Source organism: Callorhinchus milii, unplaced genomic scaffold (genome assembly GCF_018977255.1).
Source record: "Callorhinchus milii isolate IMCB2004 unplaced genomic scaffold, IMCB_Cmil_1.0 Scaffold11, whole genome shotgun sequence".
NCBI lineage: Eukaryota > Metazoa > Chordata > Chondrichthyes > Chimaeriformes > Callorhinchidae > Callorhinchus > Callorhinchus milii.
In genome coordinates, this window is record NW_024704752.1 from 519,623 (window position 1) to 542,033 (window position 22,411).

A 22,411-nucleotide genomic window follows, 5' to 3' on the forward strand; every position below is an offset into this window, starting at 1 on the left:
ACCTACCTACCTACCTACAGAGGAGAGAGATGCACTTACGCAGACACTCACAGACGAACACACATACGTAATAATAATGATCCTTGCAATAATAATAATAATAATAATCCTTGCATTTTGATATAGCGCTTTTCACGTCGGGAGGACATCCCAAAGCGCTTCACAGAACACACTGTAAAGTGAATTGACTGTATATTTGTGGGCGAACGCGGCAGCCAATTGCGCACAGCAATGTCCCACAAACAGTCGTAGATTGAAAATGACCAATTTAATTATTGTTTTTGGTTTTGGAGGGATTATTATTAGGCTCTGTGTGGAGTAAGGAAACTTGCCCAAGGTTTCGCCCTCTGCCTGGAATTGAACTCAGGTCTCTCACTTGCAAAGCGAGTGCTCTAACTACTGAGCTACAGGACTCCGATATTAGCACCATATCACATTGTGGAGATGTCTCAAAGCGCTTACAAGATATACTGTAAAGTAAATTGACTATATTTTTGTGGGAAAAAAAACAGACACTCACATGGACACACACAAACACACATACATAGAGAGAAAGAGGCACACAGACACGCACCCGCACAAGCATACAGACACAGAGAGATACAGACAATCTTAACAGCGGGGGCCTCCCAAGTGGAGCAAAACCCATTTGCTGTTTGTGTCCAGAGCTGCTCCGTCCACAGTAACAGTGGATAAACAGCACAGAGGCCCGGGGCCTGGAACTTTATTTATAGCGGGTTTATAGTGGAGAGCGTAGTTTATCATGGATTCTGCAGAGAGATTGCAGCCGCTCGTCTCTTGGCCCAGCTTGTTCCTCTAACACTAGAGATTATCCTTGTTGCTCTCCTCTGTTCTGCCTCTAGAAGACTATGTTACAGCCTTGTGTGTATCATTGTGAAGCTGTTGGATATGGTCAGTTCTTTGATATTGCACGGCAATTTCTAACTAGATCTCAATGGCTGATGAGCAGCGTGGGAGCTTCACCACCTGAAGTGGGAAAATCTCTCTCTGGGTGTTTCAAGCCATAGTCCTATCAGACTGGTGCCAAAGGCAGCCACCAACTCTATGTCGTCGATAGTGGGTCAGGTCCAGTGGCTGCAAGACGGTATTTGGTTTGAGTCTCAGTGCAGTAACAAGGAATCTCAGCTTTAATCATTGTGTGGTTTCCAATTTATTGTTTAAGTTGGCGGGAAAACACTAATAAACCACGGCAGACTGATGATTCCACCTTTGTATGGGCGTGTGGGAACAATGCATTGTTTGATTGTGTTCATATTGTTGGGCATAATTTTCTGTTCAGTAGTTTCAAACTTCCAGGATTGTGGAGGTGAAGAGTTGTTGGTGAGTGGCGGGCGGCCTCCTGAGTGTGGTTCAGGATGTTTCTCCCAGACATCAGCAACAAACACCCCACCAGGAACGCCGAGTGACACACTGTGTAGGCAGATTGTTGCTTAGTGGGATCTGATGATCTGAGCTCCTGCTTGGAGATGTTCTGTTTCATGCTAACGACGACGACAACAGCAACAACAGATTGCATTTGTATAGTGCCTTTCACGTCGGGAGGACGTCCCAAGGCGCTGGGCATTCAGAGATTTGGACCCAAAGCAGGGGACTGGGATCATGAGGGGTGGAGGGCAGAGAGGGTAGGGGGCAGGTTGGTGGCCGAAGGTGCGGTCAAAGAGGATGTCTTCTATGATGTCTTGAGACATGCTTTGAAGTAGGCAAGGAAGGGAGCAAGGTGAAGGGACTGTGAGATGGAGTTCCAAAGGAGTGGTGTATTTAATCCATAAAACACTCATCCCTTCCCCCAAAAAGTAGATTCACTTAATGCTTACAGTTCCAGTTGAGTTCCAGCACAGAGATTGCCCGTTTGGCTTGTCATATCTGAGCTAGTTTTACTGGATGAAACCCAACTTTCCCGCTCACTCCGCCAACACTTTGATATTCCCCCTTTTTCAAGCATTTATTTAACTCCCTTTCAAAAGAATGGATGGCTTCCGTTTCAGTGATAATTTGTGGTAGATTTCCACCAGGGGGCCTCTGTGTGAGGGCATATTTCCTAACTCCCCATTAATTCCTTTGCTGTTTTTGCTTAAATTTGTGTCTCTTGTTACTGACTGGCCGACCAGAAATAATCTATTAATATTTACGTCGTCCTAACCCTTTTTTGTTTCCTATGGAAATGAATCTGCTCGAGTCTCGGTGAAGCACAGAAATACATTATTGACTTGATGACTTAAATATCAGTGTAAATCTCTGCTCTACTCCTCAGGTTAATAATAATAATCCTTGAATTTGATACAGCGCCTTATCACATCGTTGAGCCATCTCAAAGCGCTTCACAGAATATACCATAAAGTGAATTGACTGTATCTTTTGTGGCTGAAATGCTGCAGGCAATAGCGTAAAAAAAATAATAATAATCCTTGCATTTGATATAGCGCTTTTCACATCGGGAGGACGTCCCAAAGCGCTTCACAGAACACACTGTAAAGTGAATTGACTGTATATTTGTGGGCGAACGCGGCAGCCAATTGCGCACAGCAATGTCCCACAAACAGTCGTAGATTGAAAATGACCAATTTATTATTGTTTTTGGTTTTGGAGGGATTATTATTAGGCTCTGTGTGGAGTAAGGAAACTTGCCCAAGGTTTCGCCCTCTGCCTGGAATTGAACTCAGGTCTCTCACTTGCAAAGCGAGTGCTCTAACCACTGAGCTACAGGACTCCATACAGCAGTTTAAGAAGGTTAAGAGATGTTGTTATATCAAATGCAAGGATTATTATGACTATATTTCTTGTTGCCAGATTCAATCCCAAAAACCCATGGCAAATTTCACTTATTCACTCACTCCCCTCCCTTCCTGCCGCACAGGGTCTTTGACGCCTTTTTCCTGGGGATCTGGAATCACACTGAACTAATAATAATAATAATCTTTGCGCCTTATCACGTCTTCGATGAGTCTCAAAGAGCTTCACAGGTTACACTGTAAAGTGAAATGACTGTGTATTTGTGGGTGAAAACAGAAAGTCAGGAAAGCTGTGGGTGGGAAATAGAACCAGGCAGTGCTCTGCAGGTTGATGTGAAAGAGAAAAATGCCTTAACAGTTCTGGTGCATTCATTACTAGGAACAGGCGGAGGTCATGCAGCACCTGAGCCTGTTCTGCCATTTTAATGGCTCATAATAAACCCGAACCTGTCTCTCAAGCGCTACGAGACATCATCCTACGTGAAGGAAAGTTGCAATGTGCAAATTGCTGTTTTTAATTCCGATGTTGATCAAATCTCTCCAGGGTTTGGTTTGTGTTCCGAGCCAGACTGAAGTATTGGGTTGGAGGGAATGTCCCAGTCTCACACACAAGATTTACTCTATGCCATTATGACCTCAGTGTGTCACAGCTACAAACTGAGGAGAGACCCAACTTCACATTGATTTCACAATCTCTCTCTCTCTCTCTGGCCAACACACTGAGGAACCCGCTGGATTTGCACCGAGCTCCACATTGTGCTGAACAATGTGCAGGCGGACCTCGATAACACTGGGAGGGAAGGCAAGCAAAGCATTGCTGGGATCTGTCTAATGTTTCGTATTGCGCCTGACACATCACACAGCGCAGCAGAATCTCTGGTGAAATGGTACATTTCCCTTGTGAGGAATTCCCATCTGTTGCTGTCTGTTGTGTTGGCAAAACAATGGCGAACTGTCAGAGATCACCAGGTCTTTCCATGTTAAAAGAACAGTAAGTTTGCAGCGTGTGACACGGCTGAGAGGACAGGAACCCACTCCCTGGTGCGACGCTCATACACTCTCATAGCACAGAAGGAGGCCATTTGGCCCATTGTGCTTGTGCCAACTCTCTCTGAAACAGCCACCAACTGGTCCCGCTCTTACCCCAACTGGTCCCGCTCCCCCCGCTCTTACCCCAACTGGTCCGCTCCTCCGCTTTTATCCCAACTAGTCCCACTTCCCCCGCTCTTACCCCAACCAGACCATCTCCCCCAACTCTTACCAAAACTAGTCCCACTCCCCCGTTGTCACCCCAACTAGTCTCACTCACGAGCTATTATCCCAACTAGTCCCACTCCACCCGCTCTTACCCCAACTAGTCCCACTCCCCGCTCTTACCCCAACTAGTCCCACTCCCCCCACTCTTACCCCAACTAGTCCCACTCCCCCACTCTCACCCCAACTAGTCCCACTCCCCGCTCTTACCCCAACGAGTTGCACTCACGAGCTCTTATCCCAACTAGTCCCACTCCCCCACTCTTACTCAACTAGACCCACTCTCCTGCTCTTATCCCAACTAGTCCCACTTCCCCAACTCTTACCCCAACTAGTCCCACTCCCACTCTTACTCAACTAGTCCCACTCATCCCGCTCTCACCCCAACTAGTGTCATTCCCACACTCGTACCCCAACTAGTGCCACTCCCCCACTCGTACCCCAACTAGTCCCACTCCCCCGCTCTTACCCCAACTAGTCCCACTCCCCGCTCTTACTCAACTAGACCCACTCTCCTGCTGTTACCACAAGTAGTCCCACTCCCCCGCTCTTACCCCAACTAGTACCACTCACCCCACTCTTACCCCAACAAGTCCCACTCCCCCACTCGTACCCCAACTAGTCCCACTCCCCGCTCTTACTCAACTAGACCCACTCTCCTGCTGTTACCACAAGTAGTCCCACTCCCCCGCTCTTACCCCAACTAGTCCCACCCCCCCGCTCTTACCCCAACTAGTCCGACTCCTCCGCTCTTACCCAACTAGTCCCACTCATCCCGCTCTTACACCAAGTAATCCCACTCCCCCGCTCTTATCCCAACTAGTCCCACTTCCCCCGCTCTTACCCCAACCAGACCATCTCCCCCAACTCTTACCCCAACTAGTCCCACTCCCCCGTTGTCACCCCAACTAGTCCCACGCCTCCGCTCTTATCCCAACTAGTCCCACTCATCCCGCTCTTTCCCCAACTAGTCCCACTCCCCCGCTCTTACCCCAACTAGTCCCACTCCCCCCACTCTTACCCCAACTATTCACACACACCCGCTCTTCCCGCAACTAGTCCCATTCCCCTGCTTTTACCGCAACTAGTCCCACTCTCCCGCTCTTACTCCAACTAGTCCCACTCCCCCGCTCTTACCCCAACTAGTCCCACTCCCCGCTCTTACACCAACTAGTCACACTCCCCCGCTCTTACTCAACTAGACCCACTCTCCTGCTGTTACCACAAGTCGTCCCACTCCCTCGCTCTTACCCCAACTAGTACCACTCCCCCGCTCTTACTCCAACTAGTCCCACTCCCCCGCTCTTACCCCAACTAGTCCCACTCCCCCGCTCGCACCCCAACAAGTCTCACTCACGATCTCTTATCCCAACTAGTCCCACTACCTCAACTCTTATCCGAACTTGTCCCACTCCCCCGCTCTTACTCAACTAGTCCCACTCCCCTGCTCTTACTCAACTAGACCCACTCTCCTGTTCTTACCACAAGTTGTCCCACTCCCCCGCTCTTATCCCAACTAGTCCCACTCACCCGCTCTTATCCCAACTAATCCCACTCATCCCGCTCTTACCCAAACTAGTCCCACTCCCCCGCTATTACCCCCACTAGTCCCATTCCCCCGCTCTTATCCCAACTAGTCCCACTCACCCGCTCTTATCCCAACTAATCCCACTCATCCCGTTCTTACCCCAACTAGTCCCACTCCCCCGCTCTTACCGCAACTAGTCCCACTCCCCCGCTCGCACCCCAACGAGTCCCACTCCCCCAACTCTTATCCGAACTTGTCCCACTCACCCGCTCTTACCCCAACTAGTCCCACCCCCCCGCTCTTACCCAACTAGTCCCACTCATCCCGCTCTTACACCAAGTAATCCCACTCCCCCGCTCTTATCCCAACTAGTCCACTTCCCCCGCTCTTACCCCAACCAGACCATCTCCCCCAACTCTTACCCCAACTAGTCCCACTCCCCCGTTGTCACCCCAACTAGTCCCACGCCTCCGCTCTTATCCCAACTAGTCCCACTCACTAGCTGTTATCCCAACTTGTCCCACTCCCCCGCTCTTACCCATCTAGTCCCACTCCCCCGCTCTTACTCCATCTAGTACAACTCACCCCGCACTTACCCCAACTAGTCCCAATGCCCCGCTCTTACCCCAGAGCCCCTCACACTTTTCCTTTTGAAGTACCGATCCAGTGTTATTTGCATTTCTCAACGGGGTCTAAATTGTGAGATTTGCAAAAAGATGTGTAAACAGCGGATCCTTCAGATGTGTCGCAGACCAACCCTCCTGGATTCCGCTCGGACTCCCAGTTCTGATGGCTTTCCTCTGGCTGTGATCCCGCTTGACTGGTGTTGGAGCTGAAATTATCGAGCGGGCTTCCCTGCGGGATTTGCAATTTACCCATCATCTTTGCCACTCTCCTAAACCAGGTGTTACAGTGAGTGACTCCCCGCACATTAGGCAGGTTGCCCAGCCTGACTGACTCTGGTGGCTGCGGTAGGCAATGTGTAAGATGTTGAACGATGGTAGAATAATTAAAAGTAAATAAATTTTCCATTAAGATTGGGATTGGCTGAGGAGCCTGACCACCTCACTCCCTGGGCTCTCACGTGACGGTGCCCACTGGCTCGTGTGAGATGTTTAAGATGTGGGGAGCTTGTGAGAGACGTTGAGCCCAGCTCCCGTTTGAACAAAAACACCAAATTACATTGGGAGAGCATCCCAACTCTGAATGCTCACACTTTAAAGATTCCACGGCGCTCTTTGTCTGCCTTATATTTCATCCTCTTTCAAGTTGCCAACCTCCTCTCTTTGTCTCCTCTTGCCCCCACCCCACCACCACCCCAGGTGATTCATCTCGTAGATGTTTACCTGCAAAACACTACAGTCACTACACTTTACAGTTTTACAACTGTGAAGAGCTTTGAGACGTCCTGAAGTGAATTCACTTAAAAGTTTCTTGTTATTTGAAATGCGTCTGATTAATTTCAACACTCAGAAGCATCAATGACTATGCCATTTATCATTAAACTGTGAAGTAAAGCACTTCACAGGAAATACTATTTCAGTAAGTGAGGGGTAAATGTATGGAAGAGACTTCCTTTGGGAGACGGTGGAAGCAGAAAGTGTCAATTCATACAAATCAGATATGATCTTGAACTGTATCCTCTGATGGGAAGCAGTGGGGTGGAGGGGGGGGGGTGTTGGGATCACGGAGCCTAGTGCGGGAGAGGACATGGGCTGCAGAGTTCTGGATGATCTGTAAAGGGAGGAGTAAGGGAGGCCGATAAGCAGGGAATTTGGACCTAGGGTTCCCAAAGCTTCCGACTCTGTTGTAGACAAATCCATAGAGAATTAATTGCTATCAACATCTCCATTACTGTGCATGTTACGACCGGGATGGTAGAAGGTGATCCGAGATGGATCATGGAGTCCTGTAGCTCAGTGGTTAGAGCACTCGCTTTGCAAGTGAGAGACCTGAGTTCAATTCCAGGCAGAGGGCGAAACCTTGGGCAAGTTTCCTTACTCCACACAGAGCCTAATAATAATCCCTCCAAAACCAACAACAATAATAAATTGGTCATTTTCAATCTACGACTGTTTGTGGGACATTGCTGTGCGCAATTGGCTGTCGCGTTCGCCCACAAATATACAGTCAATTCACTTTACAGTCTATTCTGTGAAGCGCTTTGGGACGTCCTCCCGACGTGAAAAGCGCTATATCAAATGCAAGGATTATTATTATTATTATTATTGTACAGTGGGGATTAATGGTTAAGCACATTAACATGACGTCTTGCTTGTTCTTGGTTTTAATGTGGTGGAAAATTGAGGCTGTCGCTGGTATCCAGAGCTGGATCACTGGCTCAGTCTGTTAATAATAATCCTTGCATTTGATGCAGGACCTTATCACGTCTTTGAGACGTCTCAAAGCGCTTCACAGAATATATTGTAAAGTGAATTGATTGTATGTTTTGTGGGCGAAATGCGGCAGCCAATTGCGTGCAACAGTGTCACACAAACAGCCGTGGATTGAGTGACCAAATTATTACTAACTTTTAAGGGATTATTAACCCAGAAAATGCGATCTGCCAACCGACTAACAACTGACGGCTGGGTAAACAGAGGTGTGTGAAGTAAAGAAACTTACCTCACGTTTCATGCTGCCTGAGAATCGAATCCGGGTCCTCTCGCTCCACATGATCATCAAAGTGGCAGACTAGTCTCAGCATCTAAGGAAACCATCAGTTCACACTGAAGACTGGTGATCACACGCGACACATCGGTCAGACAGTGTTAGTGTCAGACCAGCAAACTATAGCAGGGCTGGAGAGCCACAGCCATCAGGTAGCCTGTCCTGCTGAGGACTGCCAGGGTTTGCTGTTTTCCGTCTCGGGCAGAGAGGTGGTATTTCACAGAGAGTAGACCACTCATCGTGCCATTTTGTGGGACTGCATTATAAATGCCTTGCTCAACAATGTCAACGGCTCTTGAGTCTTCTGGTCCTATTCTCAGGGTTTGCTCGAGTCAGCTCTAGAGAGCTCGCTAAACGTTCTTTGTGTCTTTCTTTTTAGCCTCCGAAGAAGAGGCAGAGAACTGTGGAGGACTTCAACCAGTTCTGCACCATTGTGCTGGCGTACGCAGGCTATATTCCCTATCCCAAAGAGGTATGTAATCTCCCGGCCACCCAGACTGTCCTCCAGGAAAATTATACCAAGTGTTGCAATAGATTTTTTTCAACAGGAGCCCCTCAGTGACCATTGTTCCTATTGGGGTCAATCTGCAATGTGAGGCTTGATATATTCCTCGGGCCAATTGTGCACAGCAGTTTCCCACAAACAGTCGTGGATTGAATGGTCACATTTTTTTCCTTGAAGGGATTATTACCCCCGGAAAAGTGATTCGTCAATCAACCGGGTTAATACTTACTGCTAGGTAAACTTAGGAGTATGGAGTAAGGAACTTGTCTCACATTTCGTCCTGCCCTGGAATCAAACGCAGGTCCTGGAACAGGCTTGAGGGCTGAACGGCCTCCTCCTGTCCCTGGTTTCTTATGTTTCAAGACACCCGGCAGACCAAACAAAAAAAATCCTTTGCTGTGAAATGTTATTGTCTATTGTTGAAGAATGAAAATTAATGTTTCTCATTTTCCTTCTCCCCACACCATCTCCTCCATGACTGACCTCCGTCTGTTCAGCATGACCCCTGGTCACACGCTAATCTGAGTCCCCGGAACAGCACGGGCAGCACGCTGGACAGTGACAGCTGGGAGTCCTCCCGCTCCTCAGATTCCCACATCCTTCACTGCAGGAAACAGATCAAATGCAGCGCTGACAAGGAGGGCCTGAAGCGAGCGCGCTCAGACAGCCTGTTACTGGGCTGTTCGAACTTCACCAACTCCCTGTTTGACAGCCCCGAGAAGAGCAGCTCGGAGAAACTCAAGAAAAAGAAAATCTCTTCAAAAAAGATAGGACTGGATGGAGTGAAGAAGAGGAAACACCCGGAGAGCGGGAAGAAGCTGACTTCAGACGGCATTAAGAAGATTGTGGGACTTTCTAAACCCACCGGCGAGCTGGGAAAACCGAAGGAAGGCAATCAGGGTCAGCTCCTGGGCAAGGGAGGCGTCATGCCTGTGGGCAAGGCCTTGGGGTTGCCTATGGGCAAGCCTTCAGGCATGTGTATGGGCAAGATGCCAGGCATCGCTATGGGCACAATGCCAGGCATGGCTATGGGCAAGGCATCAGGCATGTGTATGGGCAAGATACCAGGCATGGCTATGGGCACAATGCCAGGCATGGCTATGGGGAAGGCATCAGGCATGTGTATGGGCAAGATACCAGGCATAGCTATGTGCAAAGTGCCAGACATGGCTAGGTGCAAAGTGCCAGGCATGGCTATGTGCAAGATGCCAGGCATGGGTGTGGGCAAGGCTTCTGGCATGGCTATGTGCAAGGTGCCAGGCATGGGTGTAGGCAAGGCCTCTGGCATGGCTGTGGGCAAGCTGCCAGGCATGGCTATGGGCAAGGCATTAGGCATGACTGTGGGCAAGGCCACAACCTTTTCTGCAGCTGTGGACAAGGCCTCAGGCATGGCTATGGCTGTGGGTGTGGATAAGGTCACAGGATTGTCTGTAGCTGTGGACAAGCCCTTAGGCGTGGAGGAGAGCAAGGCCTTAGACATGGCTGTTGCTGTGAGCAAGCCCTCAAGCCTAGCCGTGACTGTGGGTGGGGCATCGCAGAGTGAAACCGAGTCTGAAGAGGAGTCCATCAAAATATCGCCGAACACCGAAGTTGCGTGTAAACCCCCATCTCTCGTGAAAGAGTTTGGGAAGGAGGTTGAAGAGGAAAGAATGTTGGTCAAAGAAGTGAAGCAGGAGCAGGAAGTGAAACAGGAACAGGAAGTGAAGCAGGAGCAGAAAGTGGAAGAGAAGCAGGAAATGGAAAAGGAACAGGAGGAGGTCAAGACGGAGAAGAAAGAAGTGGAGGATGATCAACACAGTGAGGATTTGGAAGGCTCGATTGACGATGATGAGATGTTGGGTTCAGGTAAGGACCATTGTTACAAATCTCCCAGAAGCTCCCAGAAGCCTCCCTCCCAAGGTTGATGAGGGAAATGCGGTGGACGTTATTTACAAGGATTTCAAAAAGGCTTTTGACACAGTACCGCATAAGAGATTAATAAAAAACTGAAGGCTCACGGTATTAAGGGGACAGTGGCAGTTTGGATTAGGAACTGGCCGAGTGACAGGGAGCAGAGGGTGGTGGTTAATGGGTGTTTCTCGAAATGGAAGGAGGTGTACTGCGGTGTCCCCCAGGGATCGTTATTGGGACCACTGCTCTTTCTAATATATATTAATGATCTGGACTTGGGCACAGAGAGCACTATTTCCAAGTTTGCAGATGATACAAAGTTAGGGTAGTAAATAGTGAGGAGGACTGTAACCAACTGCAGGCAGACATACACAGAATGGTGGAATGGGCTGACATGTGGCAGATGGATTTCAATGTGGATAAGTGTGAGGTGATACACTTAGGGAGGAAAAATGATGGGAGGCAATATAGACTTGGTAGAGAGGTTATGGTTAATCTATACAAAACACTGGTTAGGCCTCAGCTGGAGTACTGCGTCCAGTTCTGGGCACCTTACTTCAGGAAGGACATTAAGGCACTGGAAAGGGTGCAGAGGAGATTCACGAGAATGATACCAGGAATGGGGAACCTTAGCTATGAGGATAATAATAATAATAATCCTTGCATTTGATATAGCGCTTTTCACGTCGGGAGGATGTCCCAAAGCGCTTCACAGAACACACTGTAAAGTGAATTGACTGTATATTTGTGGGCGAACGCGGCAGCCAATTGCGCACAGCAATGTCCCACAAACAGTCGTAGATTGAAAATGACCAATTTAATTATTGTTTGTTTTTTTGGAGGGATTATTATTAGGCTCTGTGTGGAGTAAGGAAACTTGCCCAAGGTTTCGCCCTCTGCCTGGAATTGAACTCAGGTCTCTCACTTGCAAAGCGAGTGCTCTAACCACTGAGCTACAGGACTCCACATACAGGATAGGCTGGAGAAGTTAGGACTTTTCCCATTAGAGCAGAGAAGGACCTGATAGAGGTCTTCAAGATCATGAAAGGTTTCGACAGGCGAGATAGGGAAAAGCTGTTTCCGCTGGTAGGTGTGTCTGTGACCCGAGGTCACAGTCTTAAGATATCTACCAAAAGAAGCAGAGGGGAGGTTAGAAGAATTTTTTTCATTCAGCGAGTTGTTAGAATTTGGAATGATCTGCCTGAAAGGGCAGTGAAGTCCGATTCGATAACAGCTTTTAAGAGAGAACTGGACAGGTGTCTGAGGAAGATGGGTTTGCAGGGTTATGGGGAAAAAGCTGGTGATTGGGGTAAGTGAAAGTGACGCTCTTTCAAACAGCTGCACAGACTCGATGGGCCGAATGGCCTCCTTCTGTGCTGTAACATTCTATGAATCTCTGAATCTATAAGCTGAAACATCTGCTCATAGGTTCTACCCTGAGCATGTTGCTCTATCACCATTGGCCACGTGTTGCTCTACCACCTGCGGCTTGGGCTGGTCTGATCGTTGTTTGGATGAAAGCCTCAAGCAGCAAGTTTCAATTCAGTTCTTAAATGTCTGTAGATTACAGCCCTAACTGTCTCAAGGTTGCATCGAGAGTGAGAATTTGCTTAAATCCCAGAGGGGTGCAATTTCACAGCTATGACATCCTGTAGCACCAAGGTAGCCCCGCTCTGGCCTGGCTCTGCCCTGGATCACGGTCATTGTATCCTCAAACCACCAAGACTCTCTGTCAATGCTAGGTGAGGGCAGGGAGGAAAACCAGGAGGAGAGAGATTTATACTTCAAACAAGTTATATCTCTAATCCTAACATTGTACTTGAGACCAGTGTAGGCAGATCGTTGGAGTAGGTGTATGGGTCAGTCACTCTTTTGGGCAGGTTGTTGGGTTCTGCCTTTAGGAACAGAAAGAAATAATAATCCCTCCAAAAAAACAAACAAAAAAATAAATTGGTCATTTTCAAACTACGACTGTTTGTGGGACATTGTTGTGCGCAATTGGCTGCCGCGTTCGCCCACACATATACAATCAATTCACTTTACGGTATATTCTGTGAAGTGCTTTGGGACATCTAGAAGATGTGAAAAGCGCTATATCAAATGCAAGGATTATTATTATTATAAAGAGGCCATTCAGCTCCTGAAGCCTGTTCACGGCGACTTTGTTGGAAGAATTGTTGCTCTCTCGAGTTGAGATAAGTTTAAAATGATAGGTTTAAGTGATAAGGCGCTCTATCAAATGCAAGGGTTATTATTATTATTATAACCTTGTGCATCACTTTCTCTTTCAGCACTTAGTGATGAGTCGTCACCTACAGAAAACTTGAAGATAGAAGGTAAGTCTGTCACTCAACAGATGGCAGCTGAGTGCCAGGAACGACTTGCAATACCTGGCCAGTCACCAGGGGGCGATGTTGGGGGGTAAATATTGGGTAGAAACTTCACTTGGGTCTAAATCTACACTATTTCTGTAGTATTTCAGAGAGTCCAAAATTTGGCAATTTCTTAATTTTGAAGCTGGTTTCTGCAACCTGTTTTGCGAACGACAGAAAATCAGCTTCCATCCTTCGGATGAGACATTAAACCAAGTCCGTCTGCCTGTCGAAGTGGACGTTAAAAATCTAAAGATTTTTCAGCACTTTTTGGAAAGCGACGGGAGTCTCTGTCTCCCGGTGTCCTGGCCAACAATCCCTCAAATACAATTCGACATGGTTGTTTGTGGGACATTGCTGAGCACAAATTGGCTGTCACGTTCATCCACAGAACACACAGTCACTCGCACTGTACAGTGAATCCTGTGAAGTTTCCGATGTGAAATGCGCCTTACCAAATGTAAAGAGTATTATCACTGAAAGTTAATGCTAAGCCAGCTTCTAAATTAAGACTCAATTTAAGACCTTTCCACAGTTCTGGATGATAAGTCAAAAAACAAAATAGTCTCACTAACTGAGATCAGTTCACTTCACAGTATATTCTGTGAAGCACTTTGAGATGTCTCAAAGACGTATTAAGGCGCTATATCAAGTGCAAGGATTATTATTTTGTTCTTGAGATTGTATAAATCAGGAGCCCGTGAGAGCTGAAGGGTTGGGTTGGGATAAATGACTCCCTGCTGTGTAGGTGTGTCGCCATGTTACTATGTGAGTGTGTAACACTGTGTGTTTGCTCTTCCAGATGACGACTCCTGGGATCTGATCACGTGTTTCTGTATGAAGCCGTTTGCGGGCAGACCTATGATCGAGTGCAGCGAATGTGGCACATGGATCCACTTGTCCTGTGCCAAGATCAGGAAATCCAACGTCCCTGAGGTTTTCATCTGTCAGAAGTGTAAGGATGCCAAGCAGGACATTCGGAGATCCAACCGGGCACGCACAGGCCCCAAGAAACGCTTCAGCGAATGACTATGTGGTGCCGGTCTGGAGGCTGGACACGGTGACGCTGGCAGGTCTTAGAGACAATCATGGAGAAGGGAGTTTGGGAACTTGACGGCCATGTCCTGTGTCCTGGGCTGGATTCGAATGTTGCCTTTTTGTCAAAGAAACAAAGTTCAGTGGTGCAGCGTTCACTTTACATTGAATCTGTATATAGTTCAGAAACTGGAGCTGTTTGCTTCTCTCCTCCCGCCTCCCCCAGTCGCCCAGTACCGGCCGATCTCCATTGTTGACAGCAGGACTTCGGGAGCTGAGGAGACAGTTTCTGTGGTGTGGTACTTAAGGAGGTTTCAATGAACAGGAAGCAGGACTTCTTTATAACCAGATCGACGCCATAGGTTCGCTGTAGCTGTACGTGGGGCCATGGTCAGTGTGTCGAGAGGAGCTGGAAACCTAGTATAGCGGAGATTCCTGTTATAACAATGTTAGTCAGGATCTGTTGGTCCACATCTCTCACGCTGGGTAACAGGCAAAAGCTCCCCAGACATCGACTTCCAGAAGTGAATCAGAAGCCAAAGATATCAAATGGAAGAGCTGTGCCCCAGCTTCAGGTGTTACTATGCAAAGGCCCAGGCGTACACTTCTCTCAGCGTTAAAATATCTGAGAGAATCTGAAACATCCCAATACAAAAGGGTAGAACTTCACCACTGTCTGATCTCCCTCCGGCTCCAGTCAGAGCAGTTCTGACTGTAATGGATCTTTTCCCGTAGGATGTATGAGTTGGTTGTACTGCGCTGGTGAAGTTAACCCAACACACCAGGGGCAAACTGCGGCTGGCAAACACACCGTTTGATGTCCATGTGTTTGACGTCAGTCCTGGCCTCTTCTTCAGCTGTTGTTCAGTTCCACAGCAGGAAGTTCAGACCCTCCCCCAGTGACTGCCGACTCTGGTGATCTCTCCATCTCTCCGCTGGCAGTTAATGTCACTCACCCCTGCCCCCTTCTCTTCCCTGAAATTCATCCTTACCTTGGAAGGGCATTCTGCAAAGGCGGTGGATGTGAAGGAAGATTAAAGCCACAGGTAGAGGTTGGGTTCTGGTGTGTCTGTACTGTGACAGAACCAGAACCAGAACCAGCTCAGAACCAACCAGCATTAGTGATGTCCATTACTGTTACAATCATGTAATCTGAACCCTGCAACAGTTTTTACCAAACCCACCCCGTGTCTGTGAGCAGCAAAGCTTATTCCGTTGGCTGGGGCTCTCATTGTCTGGCCATGGGTGATGGGGTGTGTCTTATGTTGGCACAGTATCCATTGGGATTGTGATGGAGTGTTCGGCACAAAGGAGCGTCTGAGCAACGCTTCGGTTCAATGTGCAACAAACAGTAGCAACTGGTCAAAGAGGACAACTTGGCAAAAACTTTTTTTTCTTTTTAACTTTAGTGCTGTTCAAACCACCTGGGGTCTTAACGTTAACTGGATTCCTACTGACTGCTCCAACACTGCGGGAATCCAGTACAGAGAATTAAGCTACGGCCAGAGGTTCAGTGTGCTTGGATTTCAGGAATTGGTATGAATGAGCTTGGGAGGAAAAGGTCTTCATGGACATGGTTGGAGGGGACGTATGTTGGAGCTGAAACACTAGCCTTCACTACTATTAGCTCCACAATCATTTGTCTCTTCAGTCGAGTCTGTCTTTATTTTGTGTTGTGTCTCCTCCCCCCACCTCCCCCCACCCACTGTAAATACTACTCAAAGCTGATCTGTAAATAATTCTGTACGAAGAGTATCTGGAAGTAAAAGATGAGATGATGGTGAACTGAGCGCAGGAAAGACAGATTTTGAGGTTTAAATTGCACTATTGCCTTTCACTGTAGGAGTTTTTTGCCTGAGGGTCCTGGGCTGACTTTCTATTACTTTGTATAAATGTAAGATAATTAGGTTGTTTTCAAAGGCGCAGGAAATGCGTAAAATGTACCCGTTTCCTTAAGTTCGTAGACTGTTTGTGTCGGTGATACCTGCTCCCGGGACATTGGCTTATTTTGTTTTTGGGGATGATTGGGAGAGGCTTTTAGAAATATTGTTTTCTTGCTGCCTCTCTGCCATGTTCCTTTGTGGTGGTGGTGGTGGGGGGCGGGGGCACGTTTGTCACAGGACGGGGTGATCAGCCTCCAGCTCCCCCGGGACTGGAAGTCCGATCCTGCTTTGATACACTCCCAATGATTCCACCCCCCGCATCCCTCCTCCAGGATGACTTGGAGGATGGAGCTGCCCCCCACCCCAGTGGAGGAGAAGGAGCTATTGAGGCTGATTTGTGATATTCACAAACAATATTGGTTGAGTTTAATGTGTAGGATTCTCCTGATTTCCTAGTTGCAGAATTTTCCATAAAGGCCTCACTTGGCAGACAATTTTCCCACTTGTCCGAGTTGGGATTAACGTCAACACCGCAAATTTACACGACAAACCCAGCCTGCAGGTGTTGGGTATTAGTTTATTGTGAGGGGCTGCTAGTCACAATCACGCCATCAACTCTTTGTTGCAAATGTGGAGGAGGGGGGAGATTTTGCACTGTTTCTTAACAAATTTCTTGACTTGAGAAATGCTGATTTCCATGACGTCAACTCACGGGGAAAGGGGCTGAGACTCAATCCGGTTTTCAGAGCGAGTTTCCTTGGGATCGGAGTGTCGTATGTGCTGTGTCTGGTTACTGGAAATCAGTTAGGAAATACTGCAAAATGGGCTCTCCTCTCCCTCGGGCCCCGAGTTGTGCGGTTGACAAACTCCAGTTGGTGATTTGAGGAAATGGCCCTGAGCGTCTGTCTGGCTGGATTTTTTTATACATTATATTATATTGAAAACACGTTTCTGTACTTCTTTTTGCCTCTTTTTAAAAAATACATTGACTTTTCTATCAGCCGAGGTGTCAGGTTATTTTATAATCTTGTGGTTTTGTTTAAAGTGCTTCGCGAGTGGGAAGGAATCTGTTACGCAGCCATTTAACGCACATTACATTTCAGGTCTTGGACACTGCTTGTAGTGACCTCACTTTACCCCAAACCCCTGTCTGTACTCAGCAGGGAGGAAGGGAGGGGAAAAAGAGTGAGAGGTGCTGTCAGCTCACTCAGCATCGACCAGTTGTGGAGGCCGATACCCACATTCCCATTAGACCTGTTTTTGGTGTGAAGAGAAACTGCTCTCAGACTGACTCCAGTGGCTCCTTCCCTCAGTCAGTTTGGGTTTTGTTCTGAGCGTCCGCTGTCTGCCAATGCTCTGTGACGGTCTCTAGTCTGGTTCCTAAGCCAGGCGGGTCCACAATATTCCAAGGAACTAACCAGCCTGGCTCATTGGCATGACCTGGAAGGGCAGACCAGTCATTGGGAATAGGGAATCGTCCCACTCAGCTCCAGTTAACCCTGCAGCCAAAGCCCCAATGAGAAGGGCGGTCCGAGCTGGAATAGCAGCAAGAAAGACAGTGCTTTCAATGCCAAGCTGAACAATCCCAGCAGTTACCCCAAGGCATACTCTGGAGTCCCTGATCCTTGGCTCTCACCAACCTGCTCCTAATACAGCAGCGTGCATTCCTCTAGTCTAGGGAGAGAGTCTGCATTCCCTTCCACATGGAAATTTCCGTGTGTAGGTGGGATCCGTGAAACTGTCTGTTTGAATATTCCTAAGCACAGTGAAAGCTTTCTACGTGTGTCACTCGCTGAGCAGCAACTAAAGGCCAGAGCCAAGCAAGAAGCACCCCTCAGCACTGAACTAACCAGCTGTCGATTAAAACGTATCTCATTTGAATATATAAGTGTACAAACCAATGCCCCCCCACCCTTCTGTAAGCTGTGGTAGGGAGGGAAGGTGACGTCAGGCTTGCAGGACTGGGTAAGTTGGCTCATCAACATGGCTCAGAATAATACACTAAATGTTCTGGAGACAGCACAAACCCAATGCCTTAGTCCTCAGTGGGTCAGTGCGGTGGGCAATCCTGTTTGGCTGCACCATCCATTCAACTCAGGAATGTTGGCAACTCAGCTGCCTCCCATTTCCATCGCAGGCATTGGCAGTAATGGACTGGGGACAGCGCAGCTCATTGGCAGACACTGCAGCAAAGATACGGGCGAGGAAAGCTGTAACTTACTGAGAACCACTGAGTAGCCTGCGGGGTCACCTCATTCCTCAGCAGCATTCCTGGTACTCGAAGAGTTAATCGACGCACTCACATTTTTAGCTGCTTCACTTTCTTCCCTTTATGTTTTGTACTTTTCCAGTTTGGAACCTTGTTTATCCCCCGCCCTGGGCTCGGTTGGAAACCGTTGACAAGAGTTTGTTTGACACTATTTAAACCTGTACAAAATTATGAGACAATTTCAATGTAAAGTTGTACAGAGAAAGGATTTGCCATTTCTGGGTGATCCCACCGTCATGTCCAGTTGGATACGTTGTGTATAAAACAAATAAAATTCTGTTTTTGCTTTAATTAAAGGCATTGAAGCGCATTTCTGCTCATTTTCTCTGACGCACATTTTGGTTTTCGCAGCGATAATAATTCTCCCCTTTGTTGCAGCGCCTTTCACATCAGGAGAGCATCTCAAAGATCCATACAGGACTCTCTAAAAAGTGTAGTGACTGTTTTGTAGGTAATCATTGGGTTGTGATTCTACATTAGTTATACATTTTTGAATGCGCTTTTGGTCAAACCCCAAAATTCCTCTTCCTCTCTGTGCTGCTCGGGCTCCGCCACTGTTAAGTGCTCCAAGGCCCCACCCCACGCACAGGGGGATAAATAAATGCAAGTTGTTGCTCAGCAATCCCCATCCCCTCTATGCGGAGTTTTGAGAAGTTCACCCAGAATCAATGGAAGTCAGAAAAGGTTGATAGTTGTTGAGTTTTGCAAATGTTTTGCAACTCAACCCCAATACATTATTATTGATTTTAATACCCTGATGTTTCGTGTCGCTGGAGGTGAAGAATTGAGCTGCTGGGACAGTGAGGACCAGGGTCAAGGGTGAGCAGCAAAAAGGCACTTCAAAACACCGCATAAACAAAACGCAAAATACTGCAGATGCTGGAAATCTGAAACGAACAGAAGTCGTTGGGAACCTCAGTAGGTCAGGCAGCATCTATGGAGAAAGAAAAATCAGTCAATGTTTTGGGTCGTTGCTACCTGACCTGCTGTTCCCAGCGACTTCTTGAAACACCACGTGATTGACTCACAACCGGTGTGTATAACACGAATATATGTAGTTATTCCCATTGTTGATTGTGTCTTCCAAGTGCAAAAGTTGCGGGAATTCTTTTTCAAAAAATTGGAAAAAATATTATCCAATAAAAATCCCCCAACTATGCTATACTAATAAAATAACAATGTCTGTCTGCCTGCCTTCAAGAAGGATCTCAATAACTGATTGACAGAGACATGATTGGGAAGGTTTTGTATCTAGGAGTGACACGGGCATATTTGTATTTGGGTATCTCCTTTTGTTCATGAGTTATGACCTAAAATGTCTATTTTAGTTTTGCATTTTCTGCTACAGTTACACCCAGTGGCCGCTGAGTCAACGTGTCGCTGTGGCATCCTGTGGCACAGAGCACTTACGTATGTACACACGCACTGCAGTTACACCTGGTGGCCTTACCGGCTGACCTTGGCGCTGTACCATACTGCGTCACAGAGCACGCGCATAGCGAAACGGCGGCAGAAGCAAAATAAAGAACATAGCTGAAGCTAAGCCGCGGTAATAATATATTATTAAAGCGCTGAGTCCTCCCACAGGAGTCCTCCCAGATGAGTGTCGATAAACATGAAATATCAGTCTGTGTATCAATCTACGTTCCACATTGGATCCTTTGATTGCAAGTGAAGCTGTAACTGGTACAGCTGGTTTCTAATAAATACAATAAATCTTAGCATTTAATGGAGCACTGAAATGTCTTAACTCACTTCCCAGTTAATTGTTGTCAAGTGTTGTGACTTTTTTTCATCAATCGTGTAGAAAAGAACCACAAACAGCCATGAGGTGAGGGGTTTCAATTTCTCTGGAATGACGGCCTGGATAAGGATATAAGAATTCTTGGATAAGGTGAAAGAAGGTCAAGGCCCACCCAGTTCACCTTCCACCATCCTGGCAGTCGCTTGACATGTTGTGTCCCAAACTATATATTTTATCCCGAGAATTGGCTGCTGTATTTCGTCCACAAAATAAACAGCCAATTCACTTTACAGTATATTCTGTGAAGCGCTTTGCGACGTCTCGAAAATGTGATGAGGCTCTGTATCAAATACAAGGATTTTTATTATTATTTCCTGAATTTGACAAATTCTTAAATATGCTTTTCTGACGGTATGAATCCCTTTTTAAAAAAATAACAATAATTTGGTCACTGAATCTATGACTGTTTGTGGGGACACTGCTGTGTGCAATTGGCACTTTGCAGTTCATTCTGTGAAGCGCTTTGAGACGTCTCGAAGACGTGATAAGGCCCTAAATCAAATGCAAGGATTATTATTATCTATTTGTTCAAAATAATAAGCATGTTTTTCTTTTCGAGGCTTCGGAAAGACTTTAAAGAAGGTCTACAGAGATAACATATACTGGGAGAAACAGCCCGGAGCACACTCCCTGAGATCACCATGTTTATACTAAAGAAAGAGTCCATTCATGACAACGTTTTCCATTAAAAGTAAACTTTTATTTTGTTTTTTTTCAACTAAACAGCTAGTTGACCTACAGATATACAATGCCAGTTTATTAGTCCGTCCAACTCCCCAACCAACACCTCCCACAAGATTCCATCCACATGCCATCGTGTAACAATCCTGAATCCTTTCAGCTTCCAGCTACCCTCTTAGCGCCTTGTCTCATTCCTGTTTAATCTCCTTCAGTCCCTTGTTCCATCACAACTGCTCTGTGACTTTCACACGCCCATCACCCTTCCACTGAGAAGAAATTCTCCACACTTTCTGTTCATTGTTGTACTTATTTTGAAGTATTGACCTCAATGGCAGAAAAACTTATCAGTCCGCAAATCTTCCCGACAACAACAACAACAACAACAAGATTCCATTTATAAAGCGCCTTTCACGTCAGGAGGACGTCCCAAGGCGCTGCACAGTTGGGTCATGACCCGAGCAGGGGGGAAATGGTCAGGGTGAGGGGAGGGAAGGGAGGGAGAGAGGAGGGGGGAAATGGTCAGGGTGAGGGGAGGGAAGGGAGGGAGAGAGGAGGGGGGAAATGGTCAGGGTGAGGGGAGGGAAGGGAGGGAGTGAGGAGGGGGAAGAGAGTCGAGAGGGGAGCTGAAGGCACGGTCAAAGAGAAAGGTCTTGAGACCGGCCTTGAAGGAGGAAAGAGAGGAGGCGGCGAAGGCACTGGGGGATGGAGTTCCAGAGCCTGGGGGCTGAGAGGCTGAAGGCCCGGTCACCGATGGTAGGGCGGTTGGGGCGGGGGACGTGGAGCAGACCGGAGCCAGAGGAACGGAGGGTACGGGCAGGTAGGTAGGGGGATAGTAGGTTGGAGAGGTAGGAGGGTGCGAGGCCGTGAATGGCCTTGTAGGTGAGGATGAGGATCTTGAAATCAATCCTCTGGGGGATGGGGAGCCAGTGGAGGCGAGCGAGGGTGGGAGTGATGTGGTCCCGAAGCCTGGTGCGGGACAGTACACGAGCTGCAAACAACATGGTAGAGATCTCGAACAAGGCCCCCACCTCCCCCACCTCGCGCCCCCACCAACCAGCAAGCGAGAATAGTCCCGCTTGATTAACCCAACGGTTAATCTCTCATTGCTCCATTCCCTAAAATTCTGCAATTAATCTTGTTGCTCTCCACTACTCCCCGTCTAGCACAACAACTAATTGTAATTTTAGATTTATATAGCGCATTTCACACCAAAAAGACATTACACAACCCAATGCGAAATAAAAATACCAGAAATACTATCTTCTCACAGCACACTGATAATTATCAGTTTTAGCTTAGACCAGGAATCAGTCAGCCTTCGCTGACAGATATTTCTCTCTAACATTATCCTGAGTCAAAATAACTTCCCAGAAAGCATAATAACGCTGTTAGCCCTTAAAATTCAGCAATACTTTCACTTATCATTAACGGTTCTCCAGTAACAAGCACAGAAATAGCAGAGTGCGGTCGCTCACTAAGTGTGACCCCAGGCTGGGGCCTATTCCTCTCTGGCCAGGATGCCATTCTCTCTCTCCAAGTGTGGCACCACCGCCTCCATGTAGAACTGTTCCAGTTTGGGACGTGTTTCCTCCCAGAAAGGTGCATCAAAGTCAACTGGAACCACGACCGTCTCACGCTCCGTGTAAACCACAAAATCAGCCTTACGCAGCTCTGCCACAGCCAACTGGCATTGCACTTGTGTGAAATAAGCATGTTTTTCCTTCAGGAAGTATTGACCTCCTTTCTTTCCCAAGCAGAACATGGGATCCT

At 47.5% G+C, this 22,411-nt stretch overlaps 2 protein-coding genes across 2 annotated transcripts; one reads left to right on the forward strand and one right to left on the reverse strand.

Annotated features, from left to right (window-relative positions):
* Positions 1-7,795: 7,795 nt before the first annotated feature.
* LOC103191471 lies at positions 7,796-18,447 on the forward strand. Its single transcript, XM_007912459.2, has 5 exons — positions 7,796-7,876; positions 8,582-8,674; positions 9,205-10,552; positions 12,889-12,933; positions 13,772-18,447. The coding sequence occupies exons 1-5, from the start codon at positions 7,796-7,798 to the stop codon at positions 13,996-13,998; spliced, it is 1,794 nt and encodes a 597-aa protein (XP_007910650.2). The 3' UTR covers positions 13,999-18,447.
* Positions 18,448-21,559: 3,112 nt separating this feature from the next.
* On the reverse strand, positions 21,560-22,411 carry LOC103191470 (hypothetical protein; the record flags this gene model as incomplete). Its single annotated transcript, XM_042339173.1, is given in 1 exon segment — positions 21,560-22,411. A coding segment is annotated over 1 exon segment (272 nt), but the record flags the coding sequence as incomplete, so codon positions are not given.

Bases quoted from the DNA above. Each gene is read 5' to 3' on its own strand.
- LOC103191471 (XM_007912459.2), top strand. From the start codon at position 7,796: ATGACGTCTTGCTTGTTCTTGGTTTTAATGTGGTGGAAAATTGAGGCT. The intron at 8,675-9,204 runs GTATGTAATCTC...CCGTCTGTTCAG, and splicing joins ATATTCCCTATCCCAAAGAG to CATGACCCCTGGTCACACGC. The intron at 12,934-13,771 runs GTAAGTCTGTCA...TTGCTCTTCCAG, and splicing joins AGAAAACTTGAAGATAGAAG to ATGACGACTCCTGGGATCTG.